The sequence below is a fragment of the Plectrocnemia conspersa genome, unplaced genomic scaffold (genome assembly GCF_051122295.1).
Source record: "Plectrocnemia conspersa isolate PC_06_02 unplaced genomic scaffold, ASM5112229v1 ptg000004l, whole genome shotgun sequence".
Classification (NCBI taxonomy): Eukaryota; Metazoa; Arthropoda; class Insecta; order Trichoptera; family Polycentropodidae; genus Plectrocnemia; species Plectrocnemia conspersa.
Window position 1 is genome coordinate 15,561,345 of NW_028277168.1, and position 20,207 is coordinate 15,581,551.

The 20,207-nt window shown below is 29.6% G+C and overlaps 1 protein-coding gene across 1 annotated transcript in view; it reads right to left on the reverse strand.

The window, feature by feature from the left end:
• Window positions 1-1,404: 1,404 nt before the first annotated feature.
• LOC148236022 (protein lin-28 homolog) overlaps window positions 1,405-20,207 on the reverse strand; it is a 33,343-nt gene continuing 14,540 nt past the window's right edge. The window contains exons 2-5 of the mRNA XM_088184130.1: window positions 11,934-12,082; window positions 10,142-10,314; window positions 9,543-9,663; window positions 1,405-5,491 (exon numbers count right to left, since the gene is read on the reverse strand). Coding sequence (XP_088040256.1) covers window positions 5,378-5,491; window positions 9,543-9,663; window positions 10,142-10,314; window positions 11,934-12,082 — 557 coding nt within the window. The 3' untranslated portion in view covers window positions 1,405-5,377. The remainder of the gene's footprint in view (window positions 5,492-9,542; window positions 9,664-10,141; window positions 10,315-11,933; window positions 12,083-20,207) is intronic.

A 20,207-nucleotide genomic window follows, 5' to 3' on the forward strand; every position in this document is an offset into this window, starting at 1 on the left:
AACTGAAATCTTGTTGATCACCTTAAAGAAGTGTAACGTTGCAGTACTTATTTTATTTTATCAATATACCACTAATTATTATCGCTAGTGCTTAAATTTCAAAACACGAGGGATTTTTTGTGATGAACAACGTGAAAGCAGCTATATGCTGTCAATCTTTACACTTATTAGATTAAATATCATATTTATATTTTTCTAAGTGGATATGAATCAGGCGCGTACGATGAGATACATACCTTTTCGCTCGAGAGTGAGTGAGATGAAGTGGGCGTGTGGAAAGCATGTAGCGCACACCCTTATCTCTCACTCACTATCGCCACTTAACACGCGAGCAAGCGAAAGAGAATGTATCTCACCGTACGCGCCTGATATGAATGTAAGTACATACCTATGTATAATATTATTCTGTACACATCGAATCAAACGTATAAAACAAGCAGGTTTGCAAATATTTCTCATACTTAATGTACGTACATTTAATATTACTACAATCATGTTGTGTGTAAGATTAGGCTTTTTAATATATGGTTAATTGTCGGTTAGGTTAGCTTTCCCTTATATATTCAACGGGTAAAAATAGCCATTTCAAATAATAAATATATTTTTAATGTAATTTTATTTTGAGTATATATGTACGTTACGTAATGATGAAGCTCAGTTCTCGAACAGCTTGTATATTAATAAATGTGAGTAATAAGTCACTTTGTTATTTAAAAATTAAATAACTTCTTTGAAGTTACATATTATTTTATTTTTTAATCAGATTCTTATAATAGAAGGTTGGAAAATATATTTGAATAAAATTTCCAGCGAATCAACGGGTAAAACATTTTATATTTTATTTTTAACTTCGATGCCTTATTATTCTTACTGGGTATTTTCATCCCATGAAGTGAAAAATCTCGGGTAGTGTGGATTAAAATACAGTAACAGTTATGGACATTAGATATCATGTTAATGTTAAATAACTATTCATTCAAACTAAAAGTCCATGTAGCTCGAAGGGAAATTATCGTAAAAATAATAATTTACAGAAATTATTTTCATTGGTCGTCGCATTTCCTTAATCTCGATCACCAAATATAATTTAGGAATATTTTAAAAGACCAAGTGTTTGTCAATAAGCATCGATCTCTTCTTGAGCCGAAGAAATCTGAGCAATAGAATTAAGCATTTTCCATGCAATTATGAAGAGCGTCGTTTGTGAAATTTAAAGTAGAAGTGATTTAAAATATTTTGTAAGAGATAAAGAATAATAATAAATAAGAAATTAAATGTTACTCAACTTTAAAGTTGTAAGGTGACTTTTGGCACAACTAAATAATAATGTAAAGCATTGGTTATAACATAATATAAATAATTAAAATACATATTCTAAAGTAAATTTATTAAATCAATTTTGGTACATTTATTTGAACATTTTTTATAGTAAAGAAAGCAACATCGAAATTAATTTTTATTGTTTTTTTTATATTAATTTCAATATGGAATTTTTTATTTACTTCTAATGGAGCTATTAACATTTGTTCATCTTTTCTGATTTCTTGTTTTTTTTTGTTTAAATAGTAATCATTGACAAGGAATGTGATATATCAAACGAAATATTCCATGTAAATTCTTACTATTAAAATGTTATCATAAATCATTTTTAATATTAAAAAAAATTAAAACTAATAAAAATTTACACATTCGTAAAAAAAATATAAAATAAAAATGTATATGTTACACATATATTTATATAATGTATAATAATAATATAATATAAGACTTCTTCTAAAATGAGGTAGTTCGTATAGTCTTTTCGTTGTAACTTAAAATTAAGTTTCTTAAAATATCATTACGTATTCCCACAAAAAAATACTTAAAAACATTTATAAAATAGTAACTGTTTCTTTTTTTTATTGTATGGCTAAATAGTATAATAAATAAATTAAACAATATTCTAAGGTTTTTTAACTGAACTACACTGCGAATCTCAGACAAAAATACGTATTTTATTCCACTTTGATGATTTACAATAATTATCAGTTTTATCTATTACATTTCAATCATAATTATAAGAAAATCCAAACAATGAATGCATAAATAAAAAGTGGAATGTATAAACACATACAAAAATAAATGTATATTATAAATATTAGTATTTTCATTTTTGTCTTATTTTTGGCTTACTTATTGACTGTAAAATGTTTTGAATTACTAAAAAAAATATTTCAAACGAAATACAGTTATTATTAAATAAATCTATGTATTTTTATAAAAACTAACATCTAATCATGTTCCAATCGCACACATATTACATATATCTTAATGATATGCAAATTTTCAAAACAATATTTGTCATACACAAAAGTTTAAAATAAACATTAAAATCTAAAAGTGTTACATTTACATGTAGTTGCCATTTTTAATTTACATTTTTGGTGTAATTTTCTTTTGAACCGCCCTTAGTGTAGTTTATAATATTTCTCAACTAAAAAGTGATAATATAATATAATGTTCAAAATCTCCTCATAAATGTTTTAAAAATAGCTCAAACTCCTTTCAGTATCCTTTGAAAGAACACAAATACCTAATTAAACATATAAAAGATACGATAAACCTTAAGACCGGATTAATAGAATTTGCAAAATACTCCCAAAATAATGTTGAAATAATAATAATAAAATAATAATGAACAAATGTTTATATAAATATACATTTATAATTTTAAGTAACAAATTAAGGTACTTCTTTTCTCAACATTGTTGTTCTACAGTAAAAAAAAAACATAAAATATTAAATAAAAAATAAATAAAAATCGAACCCCTAAGGTTATCCACTTTTTTAAAGTGATTTTCATATAAAATTTATATTTTTTGATAATATTTTGTACACGCAATCTTTAGACATTGATCTTATAATAATAACACTATAAGCGCCCAAAGCACAGTGTTCACATTTTTTTCTTTATAACGGACGAATTCGGGAGAGATTCAGTCGATGTATATTAAATATTATTATACATACATATAATTTATATTCCCATATAAAGTAAAGTGAGAAACAAATTATTATAACATTTATGATTTATAACAAAAGGTTATATTATATGGACCTCGCTGGGTTTTTATCTATTTTTTCATCATTATGGCAACTACGAAGGAAATGGCAAAACAACTTAAATATTCACATGAACAAGTGTTAAGGGTTGAAATGAACCACGAGTTTTCACTCGGTGAATTCATTTCATTCCTCAAGAGCTCATACATAATCATATAAAATTAACAAAAATAATAGTGTATAAAATTACAAGCCTTTGTTTAATCTAGCTGAAATTTTTCAGTCTTACGCGGTGACAAAAATAAATTACTAATATGGACATTAATATACATACATACGTAGATATAATTACTATTATAATAAAAAAAATACTATAATTACTTGGGTTAATTGCTAGTTCATGAACACATTATTACATTGACGTAATGTCAAATAATCAATACAATCTATTAAATTCATTAAAACTGTATTTGTACTATAAAAACATCCTTAAACAATAAGACTGCACTACATTTATAAAACTTTACCATTAACCACGATATTCAATAATTGGTACAATACGGCATCAGCAGTTAAATTTTGTGGATTCACTAGTTATAAAATCGTTTGGTAACTCAGAACTTAATATTATAATGAGTAACGTAAAGATCCTTTTAATTTCTGTTTTAAAATGGTGGTTATATTATAACACAAAACAACAATTTTTACTCAAATATATCATAACTTTAAATACGTACATACAATGTAAAGCATTTGACTGAACAATGTAAGACCATAGAAGATAATATAACATGTATTAGTAAGCAAGAAATCCCAGTAAATTATTAAAAAGTATTATTAAAATCAGATGTTCGTTTTGATCAAAAAATTTCTTTATAAATCTAATTAAAGCAACCAATTCAAGATTACTGTGATATGTAACTAAGACTATAAAAGCATGTATGATTTTTTGTTTCAATTGCTGCTAGGGATTTGTGTTACGGGCAAAAATGAGCAGAAGAGTGTATTAAATTTGCCAAAAACATTGTTATATGCAATCATAGACAAAAATAACCCATAAAGATATCAGCACTATGTGAAGAATGCCACATATTTTCGTTTTAAAGATGGCTAAGAGAACTGGTAGAGGCTCGACAAGTAACAATCGAAAAGTATACTACTAATGGAAATTTGTTTAATAATAATCATATTTACTTCAGTACAATCAATTTTACATTATCAAAAGAGTTTAAAATGCTTTAAAAAAAATCATTTAAATAAGTCCGTTAACTTAAAATTTTGGATGAATATTTAAAAAGAGACTATGCTGTTAACCATATAGGTACACTACTTTTTTTCTGGGCCAAGGTTTGATATCTTTTGATCAACATGATAAAATGATTTTATAAAATGTTCTATTATATATTAAAAAATATTACAACACACATTTTAATTTAACTTGTCTATAATATTAAAAAATATATCCTAGAACTTGTAAACCGAAAATCAGATTATTTGGTAATTTTCTCAACATTAAAAACATACACCAATCATAATATTATTATATTAAAATATATGTATATTTGTCCATTTTGTACCCGTTATACTCCTTAAATAAACTTGCAAGATTCATTAGATATAATTAAATAATTATCAATATCATATATACATAAATAATATTGTAAATTTAACTATTTATTGTACTTTAATGAGGTAGATATGTTGCAACACCAATACAACATAACAAAAAAGGTTTTAATCGTTAAATTTACTATTAATAGGTTGTTTCATTTCCTCCCAAAGTTGACTGAAACGTCTTCACAAATGACTGACCAATGAAGTACAACATACATTTAAATTATCAAACATCTACTGTAAATGATCTAAAAATATGACCAATCTGTCAATACAACCTTTCATTCCAAAGATTTAAGACTGTTAACTGACATTGACCTCAAAATGAATCAAACGATATGAGACTGTATGTACATAGTTCCATACATTTCAGTTATCTAAATTTATAACGGTTTGCAAGAATTTCATTGGATTAATGAATTATGAGCGGTCGTTCTATGAAAGCATTTCATTTCCCCGTACTTCATCAAATAATGTTATATACAATGCAAACAATGATTGTACTTTAAATAACTTTATGTGCTTTATATTAAAATAACTAATATTAAAATTGCACCGAACATCAATTCATAAATATTTGGCACTTACAAAATGTCTTGTGCGTCTTACGTCTTACTAAATATCTGGATTATTGTTGTAAATGTGACTACTGTTGTAAATAGGTATTTGATTTGATATCCATTAATCAATATGAAATTTCATGCAAAGTATATTAAACATTTTATTCGATTCTAACAGCGCTAACCGTTTCTGTTACGCTTTCTATGGACTGATCGCCATTATGACCAGATATTGACTGGCTGCCTTGTTCGCTTGGAGGTTTCTTTCTTTCTACCTGTAAATGTAAAAGTTTCAATTATTATCAATGTGTAAATGTTTGTATATAAGTTTTTAACTTAATAAATAATGATCAATTCTCATTTCATCTTTTTAAACCCATGAAAGAATGAAAAAGAACAGATTAATAATAAGAATAACAAAGTTTCTTAACAGATTTACTGTATATTGGTTATTTAGTTATTTTAAGAGTGCGCGATTATAATTTATTACATATCCGTACAGAAGAACTAGATATAATCAATCTTGCAAGAGCAGCATCTGATGTTACTTGTTTCATTTTTAACCAGGGCTGTGGAGTCGGAGTCGGAGTCGGAGTTGGAGTCGTGGAGTCGTGGTGTTTTGGCCGGAGTTGGAGTCGGAGTCGGAGTCGTGAAAACTGAGCGACCCTGAACATTTTTTATATAAAATGGATTTTTTTAAATTAAGAAATTTAAATTGCGTAATGATGAATGTGTATAGCGTATGAATATAAAACGCGTAGAAAAACATCAAAAATACCTGATAAAATTAAATTTTTTTGAGTCGGAGTCGGAGTCGGAGTTGGAGTCGGAGTCGGAGTGGAGTCGTGTTATTGGTAAATATCGGAATCGGAGTCGGAGTCGGAGTCGTGTTTTTTTTAAACGACTCCACAGCCCTGTTTTTAACAGTTTGTTGTGGATTATTAAGTAAGAAATTTGTCGGACCTTGGTTGCTCAGATGATCTAACCCGATTATTCCTGAGTTATTTGAGTGATCATAGATAGTTCGTGATCTACGGTGGCCGATTGTGATAATAATATTTTAGCCCTTCAGAAGTTCTTAAGGGTCCAACGTGGGCCCTCTCTTTTTTCTCATCATTCATTAATGACATTAAAACGAATACAATTTCCAGTTTTCTTTTGTATGCTGATGGTTTAAAATTCAATCTATTGCAATCTGGTGCATTCAATCAGTTGTGGACTCTTTCTCTGTACATAGCAATTTAGATTCTCAGTGGAGATGGACTTCCGTCAACCGTTTTAGTGCTGGAAAATGTCATATTATGACATTTTCCCAATCTCATTCACCGTCAAAATATTCCCACGATCTTGTTGGAAACGTTATGGCTAAAGATCTCGGAATCACTTTTGGGCGCAAGTAGAGGTTCTCTCTTTACACGTAAACGACATTTGCGAAAAATCTTCTAAGATGTTCGGCTTTTTGATGAGGACCACATTTCACTTTGACGATACTTCAAAGATAAACGTGTTTTTAGTTCACAGCATTTTTAAATAAGAATCTATAATTTGCAATCCCCGAGTAAGCAAATACTCCGTATTAAATAACAAAGTTTAGAAAAGGGTCCTGAGATACCATTATATGAAGATATTTGGTAATTATAAATTCTTCTATCGAGTGTTGGGATACAATTCGCTGAGTTCTAGCAAAAACTTGTTTATCACTAAGTCTTTCTTTAAACTACTGAAAGGTGCTGTTGACACGCCAACTATTCTAGAAAAATTACAGTTTTGGGTTCCGGAAGGTCTTTGAAACACCATCATGTCCTCTACTGATGCCCGTTAGAGTCAAGAAAAGTGCACTAGTCACTCGCCTATGGCTATCGTCATCTAGCTCACATTGAAATATTTAATTTCAGCTATGAGGAGCTGGTCCGATTTGTATAATTGAATTTTAATATTATTTTTTTTTTCTTTTTCAGTGTTTTTGTTGAGACAGATAATTATAATTATAGAGTATTTATATTTGTCTTGTAACATCCTATTATCTAGTGTTTTTGCAGATCGTAGTAGTATTATGGATTATTTTTTTAATATAATAATTTTCTTTTGAGCTAGAGATTTCAATTAGTAAATAGCAACAAAACATCTCCTTATCGCACACCTACGTAACTGACAATATGATAATGTTGACCAACATTATATTATTATCCGCTGCAAAAAGTAAGAAATCAACGTTCATCGTCTTCTAAACCCAAACTTTTCTTGAACGATAAGATCCAGCAGTTGAAACACATCAAATGTTACATATGTATTAGTAGAATAGTTTTCTACTTTAAAGTATCTAGTTTATTTTTAGTCTTCTTCATTTGCATCACATAATTTTTGTAACTGATATGTATACATCTGTACACATATTTTAAGTCTACGCTCCTAATTCATACAGAAGAAGAAAGAACACATACTTTTAAGACTTTTGCAAGATTCTGTAACTTAATTACTGAATATATATATAGTAGCCCTTCTCAGTTATCCAGCATCAGCAATGTAGTCCGCATCGAATGCCATGTGTTTTTATCAATAAATTAGGATTTTTAAATTTTTAGAATGTTTGGCTTATTTATATGATAGTATGTTTTAAAGGCGATCATACACATTACAGTACACGTGCGCAGGTTGACTGGAGACCGGACAAGCCCGCAGATGCTTCGGAAAATTTACCGCCATCTCAGTTAATTGTCAAATGCCATTGAAGGACGATGCGTTAGCATTGGTATTCCTCGCATTTTTAATAAGACATGTATCAAAGTCTTATGTGCCTGAACAATGTTTTAACAAAAGTAAAGGAAGACTTCATGAACTACTTTGTCAATAAATCGTAATACTACAGTTGTGGCCGATAAACATCATCTGACGATGGCCCTGATTTCATGGAATTCGCAATTTTTTTTCTTTCTTTATGTTACTTCTTAAATTATTATGTTTTTACAACTGCAGCTTTAATCGCATACGGCTCAATTTCTTTCAATTTTTCGATTAATCTCTTGTAAACACCTTCTGTTTTTGGTCGATAATGGTAGACTTTACTCTTCACTTGCCACAGACACGGTTCACTTTTATATATATATCGATAAATTCTTCAATAATTTTGCGTTTGGGCTATGGTGACACCATTTTATTACAGACAGATGAGAGCGAACGTGACGTACTCTGAATGCCTTTGTCGAGGCCTACGACAGAACTGAGAACATACACAGGTCGGGCGGGTACACACGCTCTGGTCTACTATAGGGCCAAACTCTAGCGCGGGTAAACCAAATCGTTTTTCGATTTTGCTCCAGTCGCCTGTACAGGTCATGATACTGCGCAGTTTTCTCACACACACCGGTCTACCTGTGCCAGTCTGCCTGTACAGGCAAACCTGTCAGATCTACCATAACGAGTATGGCAGCCTTAAGGTATCTTTAGTTTGGATCCTTTTCTGTTAACAATAAAATCCTTTTGTTTTAGAAAATTAAGGTTGTGGTAAGTGGATTGCTAAATAAGTTAGTTGCAAGTGTAGACATTTTTTAACTCTTTAAGGTTTTCTATATGCTGATCTGTACCTGATATTCAAAAATATTCATATGTAAGCATACTTGTTTTCAGTGTAGCATCTTATTATTGTATTGTTCAAGTTCATAGTTTTGTGGTCTTTGTATTGGCATGATCGAGGACAAAATATGACCCTTTCATATTCTTAGCTATTATACATAAATCTAATCTGTCCTAGCAATAACTGCCTATTGCCAACAGACATTAGCTTAGAATGAGAATGTTTAAGATGTAATGTTTCTCCTAAAGTCGTGTACACTCAAAAATAGGGCTATCAAACGGCTAGAAGCTTTTGAAATGTGTGCAGATGCATTCTAAGTACCACTTGAGTGGATTGAGTGACAAATATTGTAATAGTGTTGCAGATGTGTAAAGATCAAGATCTGATTCAAACAATTAAATAAAAAAACTACCTACTATGGTATGTGATATAACATTCCAGAAATATACCAACTTTTGCACCATATCATTAAAAATAAGACATTAGTTTGGAAAAAGTACCACTTCTCAAAAGTAACGTCCTCTAAAGAATAAAGCATAGCAAGGAGAATAATAATCCCAATGTCCTTTTCATTAATGTTAGTTTACCTTAATACTTTTATTATGATCTTATGTTAAACACAACCAAACAAACATTTATTTTAAGATGTGTAAAACTTTCCTATTCTGATTTTAACCGAAAAAATTGTAGATACAAAGTGAAAATGAAAATCAATCATTATTTCATACAACAGAATAATACAAAAAGGATCGTACTTTTGTAGGGCAATCTGCGATTAAATGATCTTCACTCTTGCAATTGTGACAACGCTTTGGCTGAGGTCCTATTACACATTTAGCCGCTATGTGATTGGCGAACTCTCCGCAATTGTAACACCTAAAATCATATGATTAAAAAGATTAATTATTTAATAAATTTATATATGTAACATCTAGAATACATATAACACATGTCACATTTATGCATGTTAAGAAACATACATTTATTTATTTTTTTTAAGATGAATTAAACTCATGAATTAGTATTTTAAGCTGATTTTTATTTGAATATTTACTATGAATGTCTGAGAAAATAACTAACTTTACTAGAGAAGGTAAAAAACAATCAAGATAACAACCAGTGGTGTAAAATATTATAATCTAATGGCCAACCATATGGCTAAACACTCCCTTCTGTTTGATTGTCTTTAATTGTCTGCATCTAATATAACTTGGCAAACATTGGCACGTAAAATGATTTACAACTTTAAAATAATTTTCTCATTTGCTATATATTTCAAAATATATATAAAAGAAACATTAAGAATAGATATGTCTAGATATTGATTCTACATCACATGTTTCAAGTAATATACCTGATTTTTCTAAACCGCTTCTTATTAGTAGGACGGCGATTAGATCCATGGCAGTCCACAGCCGAAGGTCCACTGACACGCGTAGCTTCGAAACCCTTGTCAGATATTTTACACTCAAATTCTACCAATTCTTCATCTCCCAATGACCGAAATCCAGGCATTTGGATGACGCTCTGAAAAAGTTTATTCATAAATTAAATATACACACCGACATTACCCAGAATTAAAATTTAGATTAAATAATCACGCTTTTATTTAGAGTGAATCGTTCTTGTTATATTTATGTATAAAGATCAGTAGACGATTCTTCAAAAAGTGTACACAAATATAATATTATTCAAAATAAAATGGGAAATAACCAAGGAAATAAAAGATTAATATTCGTTTGAATTATAAACTGTGTTTCATACTTAGTGTAACCCAGACTCTTTAAGAGTAACAGAGTACACAAAATTTGGTTCCAACTTTGGTGAGAGTGAAATGGTAGGGTGAATTAGAAAAACTGTTTTTCTCTAGATCTTAGAATAGAAAAGAAAATGTTGAAATGGATGGCATTTAATATAATATATTAATGTACATTCAAATTCCAGGGGCTAGGAAAAGTGTCAGAGAAGTGCATATGTATGACCATATTTTCTTAAAGGTCTTCAAGTGCAACTGAGCAAAACTTGGAACGGATGGCATTAAATATAATATATTAATGTATATTAAATTTGGGGGGAGCGAAAAGGTTTCAGAGGAGTATGGTTGTATGACCATATTTTCCTCAAGGTTCTTAATTGCAACGGAACAAAGTTTGGAGCGGATAGCATCCAATATAATACATATTTATATTAGAGGAGAAGCACGGAGTACTTAAGGGGAGATGAAAGAGTGTTTATTTTAAGCAGCGTCCTATAGACTAACTGCAAAATTTAATTTAGCTCTATTAAAGGGTGTAGGGTTGTATAGAGAGTAATCATAAACTGGCATAAATATAGTTTCCAAGGCCATAAAACATATTTAGGGAAAGTCAATAGTTTTTGACGTCTGCATTTTAAAAAGCTTTAACACATATGCATATATTTTATTTTTTCTGCAAATATGATGTATAAGAATACTATTTTCTCTTTTTCACAAACATGATATATACTTATGCTTTCATCTACTATGTATGTCTTTCTTTAAAAGTTAGCAGTGTGTAAATAATTTTATAATTTAAAAGTAATTATAAGCAATCTATCCGGCAGTTCTCTTATTCAACAACAATCAAATAAAATGTTGTAAGCATGTTAATGTTATGCCGGTTACACTGCTATAAGATATTGAGATGAATTTCTGTAGGTTTCACCTTTTAGCACAAGTGCAATTTTGCCCCATTCATTTAATTTATGCTTTTAAGTATTTTCGCCGCTTTATAGGTATTGATTTCTTAATGATTATGCGTATGAAAGTCTAATTTGATAATGTGTATGAAAGATGGTCGTATTTAAATGATCTTATCAAAAGCATTGAAACCAATGCAACTTTGATAACAAACACTTTATGCATATAGTTCACAAATTACATATTATGTTCAAAGATAAAAACGCGTTACAATTCCAATTTATATTGTTATTGTGTAATATTAAAATTTAGATACCCTTACACATCCGGAGGGCATTGATAAAGTTTTTCGAAAAATTACTATATTTTTATCTACAAAATTTTACATAAACAACGTTAACCATTTGATTCATAACTCTTTATCTAGAGAGATTTATATATTACATTAAATAATATAACACATTATACATTTCGTTGACTGCAATACCTGATGAACGAACACGTCTTGCCCTCCATCGTCCGGTGTGATGAAGCCCCATCCTTTTGCTACATTGAACCATTTACAACGTCCAGTTCTGCCACCGCCTGTCGCACCGCTCGTAGTACTTCCTTGACTACTGTGACCTCCCGGTGAACCTATAAAATATAAAATTTACATATTAGTCACTCCTGAATTCGGTAATCATACAAAACTTGTAACTTAGTCCTACGCTATCAGCATATCAATCTACGAACATTACGAGCCGATAAGCATTTCCTCATTCATCGTCCGGTTGATAGTGATCCAATGACCTTTCATTCATTACTTTTTGATAATACATATCAATATTTACAAAATAAAATGTTAAATGCAATGTATTTTTATATTTACTAAAAATTATATTATTTTCAAGTTTTATGCACAGTTTACCTAAGTATGTAAATACATGGTAACTATGGAACCAATTTATATTAACTGATTGACGGTTCTGATATATTTGAAATATATTCCTTTATATGCATCTGGCGATTAGTGGCTATTTACAAATATATTTAATCTTATCCTCGTTTACTTTGCAGCACATATTTCTTGCTACTTGGTTTATACAAGGAAAAGCTTCTTTTAGCAACGGCTAAAAGATGTTGATATTATCTACATAAGCAAAAATTTGAAATGATTTAATAGGGTGCCAGTTTAATTACTTTTTCTAAGACGATGTATTAATTTATTTATTGTAAATCTTCCGATGCGACATTACAGGTGTTATCCTAATGCGTTACAACAAAGTAAACACAATCAACAACTACTAAGTACACCTAAGTATTGAGAGAGTAACTTAAGTCATAGTCTGTAAATTAGTGACATTGAGCTTAAATCATAGTCTATAAATCAGTGACGAATTGAAAAACACTAGGTACATGTGTGATTAGAAAACCTTTTTAAGTCTTTCAGGTTTTAGAGACCAACCTATTCCACTGAGAACTTTAAATGGTTGATAGGAAACATGCTTAGGCATTAATATTCCTTATTCTATATTTGATATATAGATATCTATAAATCTATAAACAGACAAATATTTAGAAATACACATAAAATTGAATGTATGCCTCTCTACATACATATTCTTATACACTTGTAAACAACTCAACAGGCGTGCGAAGATTGCACATAAACATATATTTATAAACGCTAATAAGTAGCTGTCAATAGTTTTAGGTACTTTATGGAAAATCAATTTCTTAAGCTTTTTATTAAGCATCTAGTGTCAAAAAGAAAAAATAATAAACATGAAGCATAACCATAGATTGAATATGTTCAAGCTAATATACATATCACAGTAAAAAGATCTCAACTCAAAAGAACCCGTTTCCATATTAAACTTAAAACTATAAATCCTAAAAGTATTGGTATTGGTATCTTAAAAGGAAATTGCTTATAACGTTTGGAATAATTTGAATAATATAATAGATTCGAACATCGGTAATTGTGTAATCATGTGGTCACAAAACTATTTTTTAAGTTTTGTCGTTATTCTTGTTATTCTTGTATGTCTGACTTTAAATATCTTAATTTTGGTTCAATGTAATTTAGTAATAACAATTTTATATTATTTTCAATGCTTTACCTAACTTTACTCATACTAATTTGTAGTTTATTTACTACTTAAGTGACTTGTAGTCACGGATATTATTTAAAAATATTTATCATATATTAATTTCTCTTCATAATATATCTTAACAACAAGTAGATGTCACTATACTTTTTATGAAAATTTACCTGTAAAGTTTATTGTTTTAACTTTTATATTAACAATAATTAACAATAAAATATTTCGATTTTATATATCTATTCTGTTATGTATTTTTCTTATTATTAAACATGTAATTTTTAATTATTAGACAATATAATTAAAGTTTTATTTTTTAAATATGTAAATAAATAAGGTAAAAATGTATAATCATTACTTACCTAAAAAAAATAATATCCGAGTATAATTTTTTTTAATAATACACCAAGTTTTGATACAATGATTTTATATATGGTTTAAGACTTGACTAAATAATTTGGTTTCGACAAAAATATTAGAAGCTTAATATTAATAGTTATCAATATATAGTTTATTATAAAAATAATAATAATATATGTCAATCTAACAATCGATTATATTTTAAAATGTGATTATAGCTTATTAAATAAAAAAAATACTTCAAATAATAAAGAACATAGTTTATTGATGTTGGAACAGTTGTTAATGATACACTACAATAGTAACCATTTCATAACAATCTTTTTATGAATGACAATATTTATAAAATGGACAACAATGAATTGTCATCTTCTTATAATAAAACTCAACACACTTTCCAAATAAAATTTATTTGCTAGTATTAAATAAAAAGTAATATAATATAATCTAAAATAAAATCTGATATTACTGTATACTAATTCAATTACGTTTCCTGCCATGTGACAGTGAATGCACTCTGATTGCATCTTTTCTGAGGCCATTGTACTTCCTTTTTTTTTCGACAGTAGTCTCACGCCCTTTGATCGCATATCCTATGTCTATTTAGGATCCCTTTGCATTATGATAATTTCCAGGAAAATCTCTTTCCTAGACCATTGGCTGAATTCCATTATGCATTCAGAGCGCCGCAACCGGTTGGGTTAACTTAGAGGAGATAAAAAAACAGAAACCGGTACGAACCAGAAGAACATTTCCTCCGATCAAAAGCTCATATTCAATTCTAAGGGTATGAATGGAATTGCATATAATTTGATTCGATTGCAGTGAAATCGACAAGGTGGATTATTATTTGTATATATTTCATTCTCGCTGTTGTCATTTGCATATTTATATAAATCCAAATTGAGCATTCGAACCCATATTATATAATCGGATAGATTTCGTGAGAACTTGTTGCGTGTGCAACGCGACGCACATTTTTACCTGTGCGCTTAAAAAAATGCATACCCTTTCACGTTTAATTGCATTCGAAATAGATGCGACGCAACAAAAAAAATGAACCCCTGTGAGACCAAAGGCTTCTCAAACTGTTTTAATAAAACATTGTAATAAATAATGATTACAATTATTTTAAAATCTTATTAAACAAATATGACAGCAAAAAATGTAATTTTTCAAGTTAATCAGGGAGAATATTGTTATTGCTCTCCCTTTTTCCATATTTTATATTAGCCGTAACCCTACCATATAAAAGTACTTATCGAGTATCAATTGAACTTCTATTTCTGTTCAGAACTTTTCACAGTGGATTTTGTGTCGAGACTACCCGGAAAGTACCAGCTTTAATGCTGTCTGTCTGTATCCAGGGTCATCAATAAATTAACACAGTAGTTGTTATAAGTAATAAATAAATATAACAAAAAATATGTTCTTACAATAATATTTTATATAATAAAGCAATATGTATGCTTTTTATACAAATATGTATATACGAACATTTATTGAAAGCGAAATTTTTGAGAAGCTTTTAAAATTTAAAGTAGCACATTGCGATTGTAAAGATTTGCATGCATTCAGATTTTATTTAGATGCATTTTTTCATATTGTATAATATATTTACATTGAAATACAGGTACGTGTAATTTTAATAATGTATGAATTATCACAAAACCGGCAATGAATCATCGTTATATAAGGGCTAAGCAGTAATTTGATTCCTCTCAATTAACTTGAAGAATAATCGTGTTCTTCTTTATTATCTACAAGTGTCTTACGTACACCGGAACCGGCAAAGAAATTATACAAAGCCAGGCAAGCGTACAAGAAGGAAAATATTTTAAAAGGGAGATGTTTATGGCACCCGTTGTGATGATCTTCAAATATTTTATTATAAACATAGTGTATTGTAGAGTTAGTGCATTCCTGCAAGTGCGTTTTATTTACTCTCACCATTCCGTTCATTAAAAATAAAATAGTGTTATACATATGCTGCAAGTCGGTGAAAACGGTTCTAAAGCGTGGAATGCAGTTATTTAATCAACCACGACTTGAATTTGTTATGTTTATACAGGTGTACTTTTTCGGAGCTTTGTTACCTGCGCAAAGAAAAAATCGGTTCACCGAAGCTTTAAAGCTGTGGATTTTATGCAATGTTTGGATGAAATCGTTGCGGCAATGCACTGTTTTTTTTTATCGTCCACAGGTACTATTGGGATCGCTAAAGAATTTATTACACACGGCGGTCCGTTCACACGGAATTCCTTCAATGAAATGGAATCTTAACAAACCAGTTGATGATGGCCAACGGTACTTCAGTTACATCCTCAACTTGGTACAAAACTCGGTTTAACTCTTTAGTCCGCGTTTGTGAATACTGAAATGCGATGGAGGAAGAATGGAGCATCGGTGTCATGCAAGTGCTGCTCGCGACGAAGGTATAACATTCCTAGATATTTTTGGTGCACACAAACAAATCAGGGGTTCAAAATCTTGCGTCGAAATATGCGTAAGCTTATGTATATAGGTAATAATTTCAATATATGATAATGTACGTTTAATAAAGGGGAGGTCATCAGATGATAATGACTGTGCGATGATTTTTAAACTTTGCGTATGTAATATGATATATATATTTTGCTAGGCTTTTTTATGCCTTTGTTTAATGGGTACTATTCTTAAATTCATATAATATTACTAGCACGATATAATAAGTGACTAATATCTGAAAGTCATGGGTTTGAATCATACATGGACCATAGTGCTTTTTAATTCATATTGTGTCTAGAGATCGTAAATATTATATAGTTATAATTCTGATCAATGATCGCAAATAAGATTTTTATATTGTTTTCTAATATCATGAATGAATAATTAAAATAAAATCGAGCTATATCGTGCATATGAGTTAATAAAATATATTTTACTGATTTACTCCCATTGTAACGCATTGTGCTTACGCCTGACATGTTTCAACGGAAGATTTTCAATACATATTAAACTCGAATTTGCAGTCCTCTGAAACATTAGCTAGCATACAAAATACCACATCAGAAATATTAATGAAATACATACCAAGTATTTTATCTATATTAAAAAGTCAGATAATATTTATTAATTTAATTTTTATTTTTAATCATATGCTGTAATCTGACAGCCGTAAGTCCAATGTGTTATAATGGGGTGAATCTGAAGCAACTAGGTAATTCAATCACACATAATAAATACCTACAAGTAAGTATTAACCGCCAAACTATTCATTCTGAGAATTAGTGGTTTCTATGTAATTATAAATTATTATGTGTATTTAAATTATTAATCGATAGATGTAACTTTGCAGCTGAAATCGGTTTTTATTTAAAAATTATAAATAAATATTTTAGTCTGTTGCTGTAACTCGAACCCGCAGGCTCCGGATTACCAGTCTTGACCTTAAGGACTACGCTATTCAAACTATTTATTATATATTACGTATTATATCTACTTCTTTATATATTCCAAAACCCTACTTTTGAATAAAAATTGTTTCACAATGCAACTTTGCTATAATACAGATATTATGAAAATCTTATAATCTCACAAAAATAACCAGGATACAATTTTTTTCACTACTCTTTTAGAAAATCAAAAATTTTTAAAAAAATAGATAGAAAATATGCAAATATGAATAAGACATAGCTGTTGTCCTTCCTTTAAATTGACAATTTAAATTACTACTAAAACGCATAGTTACATTGCAAGCGAGATTTATTGTTATATAAGCATTGGATTTAATGCATCTAATTCTTCATACACATCGACATTACCTAAATACTAAAAACATTTCACACTTCACTTAACACATAAGATTTTTGTTATTTAGCATCAACAGTTGCATACCACTGTCCCCCAAAGTAGTTCAGTTGGTTTAGTAATAAAAGTCTAAGAATCCGGATGTGGATGCACCGAATAATCCCGTTCTACAGCTTCTCTTTCTCTTACCGTTTTCTAGCGACGCAACACACACGTGCACTACGCATCGGGCACATAATATTATATACGAAAACAAAATTCCCAGGAGACGTGTCAAGACGACACATAAAAAGACTGCGCAGTAAAAAGCATGGGAAAAAGGCCATTCGCTTTTCCGACGCAGATCGGTCACTTCTGTCATAATCCGAGCCATTTCCATAAGGTGCTAGGAAAGAAATAGAATCGGTTATATCGCGCAACAAGGTTATCGAGTCGATGTTTTGTTTACCTTCGCATACCTGTACACAAAAATAGTATTACACATATCTTTCGATGTTTGAGTATACAGGGGTCTAAATAGAATCGAATCAAATAAATTTCTTGAATTAAAAGTTTTACCTTATTTGTGTATCAATGTGCTATACAAATCACGCTCATTTTAATAATAATTTAATATATAATTGCTAGTTATTAAATATTTGGGTACAGACGCATTGGGTATTTCTATTTAATTAACTGTATAGAATTCCATAAAGTGAATTTCCCGACACAACGTCACTACGTATTTATGTTTCAGTCAATGAAATGCGGCACAATACCGGAATTATTTTGAATACCTGTAATTCAGTATCGTTATTGTATGTTACATGTACATATATAACATAATACAAAAACATCAAAATGTTAATTATACATATTTTTGTACCAATAAAAATAGTTTTTATGTATTCATAAAGATCTTATAAAATAAAGCTACGAGCACCACCTCATATTACTTATCATATTCTATTTATAATTCCTGTTTGTTTTTACTTTAAAAGTTTATAGATTAAATTATGGTCTTCTTTTTAATTCCCTAATATTTATTACAGCTGAAAAAATCAAAATGCAACAGTATTTGCAAAAATACAAAAAAGGTGTATTATAAATTATATATTAGGCATGCAAGCAAATGGTAAGTGTTGTTATTTACACATCTATCAATTTGAGTCGTATATTATACAAATAAATGTTGCATCCTCCGTTCTTAAATTATATATAAAGGCATACCAAGTAGAAAGAAAATATTACATTTTCAAGTCGCGAAGGGCGAAAGAACTATTTGGTAGCAAAAATGACCGTAATATTTCTGTTATACATAGTAAATTAGTTAAAAATTATAAATTTCAAAATACAGATATTTCCATCGAATCAATACCAGTATTTTGGTGGTGAAAATTTGGTTGGAATACCTCTAGCCTTAGGAACAACTTTTTAAGAATAATATTCTTAAGCTCTACTCTCCCTCTAGTGCGCGTACAAATCCCATAGCAGTAGTTTATGAACCTGAACAACATCTGAAATCTAGAAAGTTGTTTACAACTTTTTAAGAATAATATTCTTAAGCTCTACTCTCCCTCTAGTGCGCGTACAAATCCCATAGCAGTAGTTTATGAACCTGAACAACATCTGAAATCTAGAAAGTTGTTTACGACAGTTAACCAATACTCTATTAGTATTACGACCAATAAATAAGTACATACTGGAAACATCAACGGATATTTTTTTTATTTTAATATAGTTATTTCGCGTTCAAATTATTTTACAATCATTAAACATTTATGCGTCTCTATAACTTAATATTTTACTCAAACAACTTCATAAAAATATGCTAACATTTTTCTAAGCTCTCTGTACTTGTATATATGCGTCGTGCGTGTTTTGTAAGCGCGCGTTCTACAAATAAAGTCCGGAAGATTCGGTTGAGGAAATAAACGGCTCGGCCCAGATAAGCCCTAGAAACGATCACGTTATACAACATTTCAAAGTCGCATGTAAGAGCATATAACAATAGGGCATCACTAGTGGGCCAATGCAGCATTGTCCACGAAAAGGGTGAAGACACAACGGCAGAAGGGAGCACCGGCCCTACAGACAACGCTCGGGGTCTAAGCACGTAAAGGATACCGATATAGGAGAAGAATAATAATGAAGGAGGAAAAAATAGCGATTGTTATCTACTTGTATGTGATGTGTACACATTCGATGTGTGATTATTTAATTTTTTACTGGCCATGAGATACCTTATGGCGGTAAAAACGATGAAAAAATCTTTTTTTATAAGTATACAGTCACCAACCATTATGATCTAATAATTAGAATAGAATTTTTAATACTATTTTATTTTGCTATGTACATATGTACGTGTACTTATATATATATACCAGATTACCAGATAAATCATATTTTTGGATTGATCTTAGGGGTAATAAGAGTATTGAAATATTTAACTCAGAGACGTATTCGCCATATTTTTTTTTACCAAACTCTGTATTTGAACATATTTTATAATTAAAATATGTTATTTATTCGTAATATAAATCCTT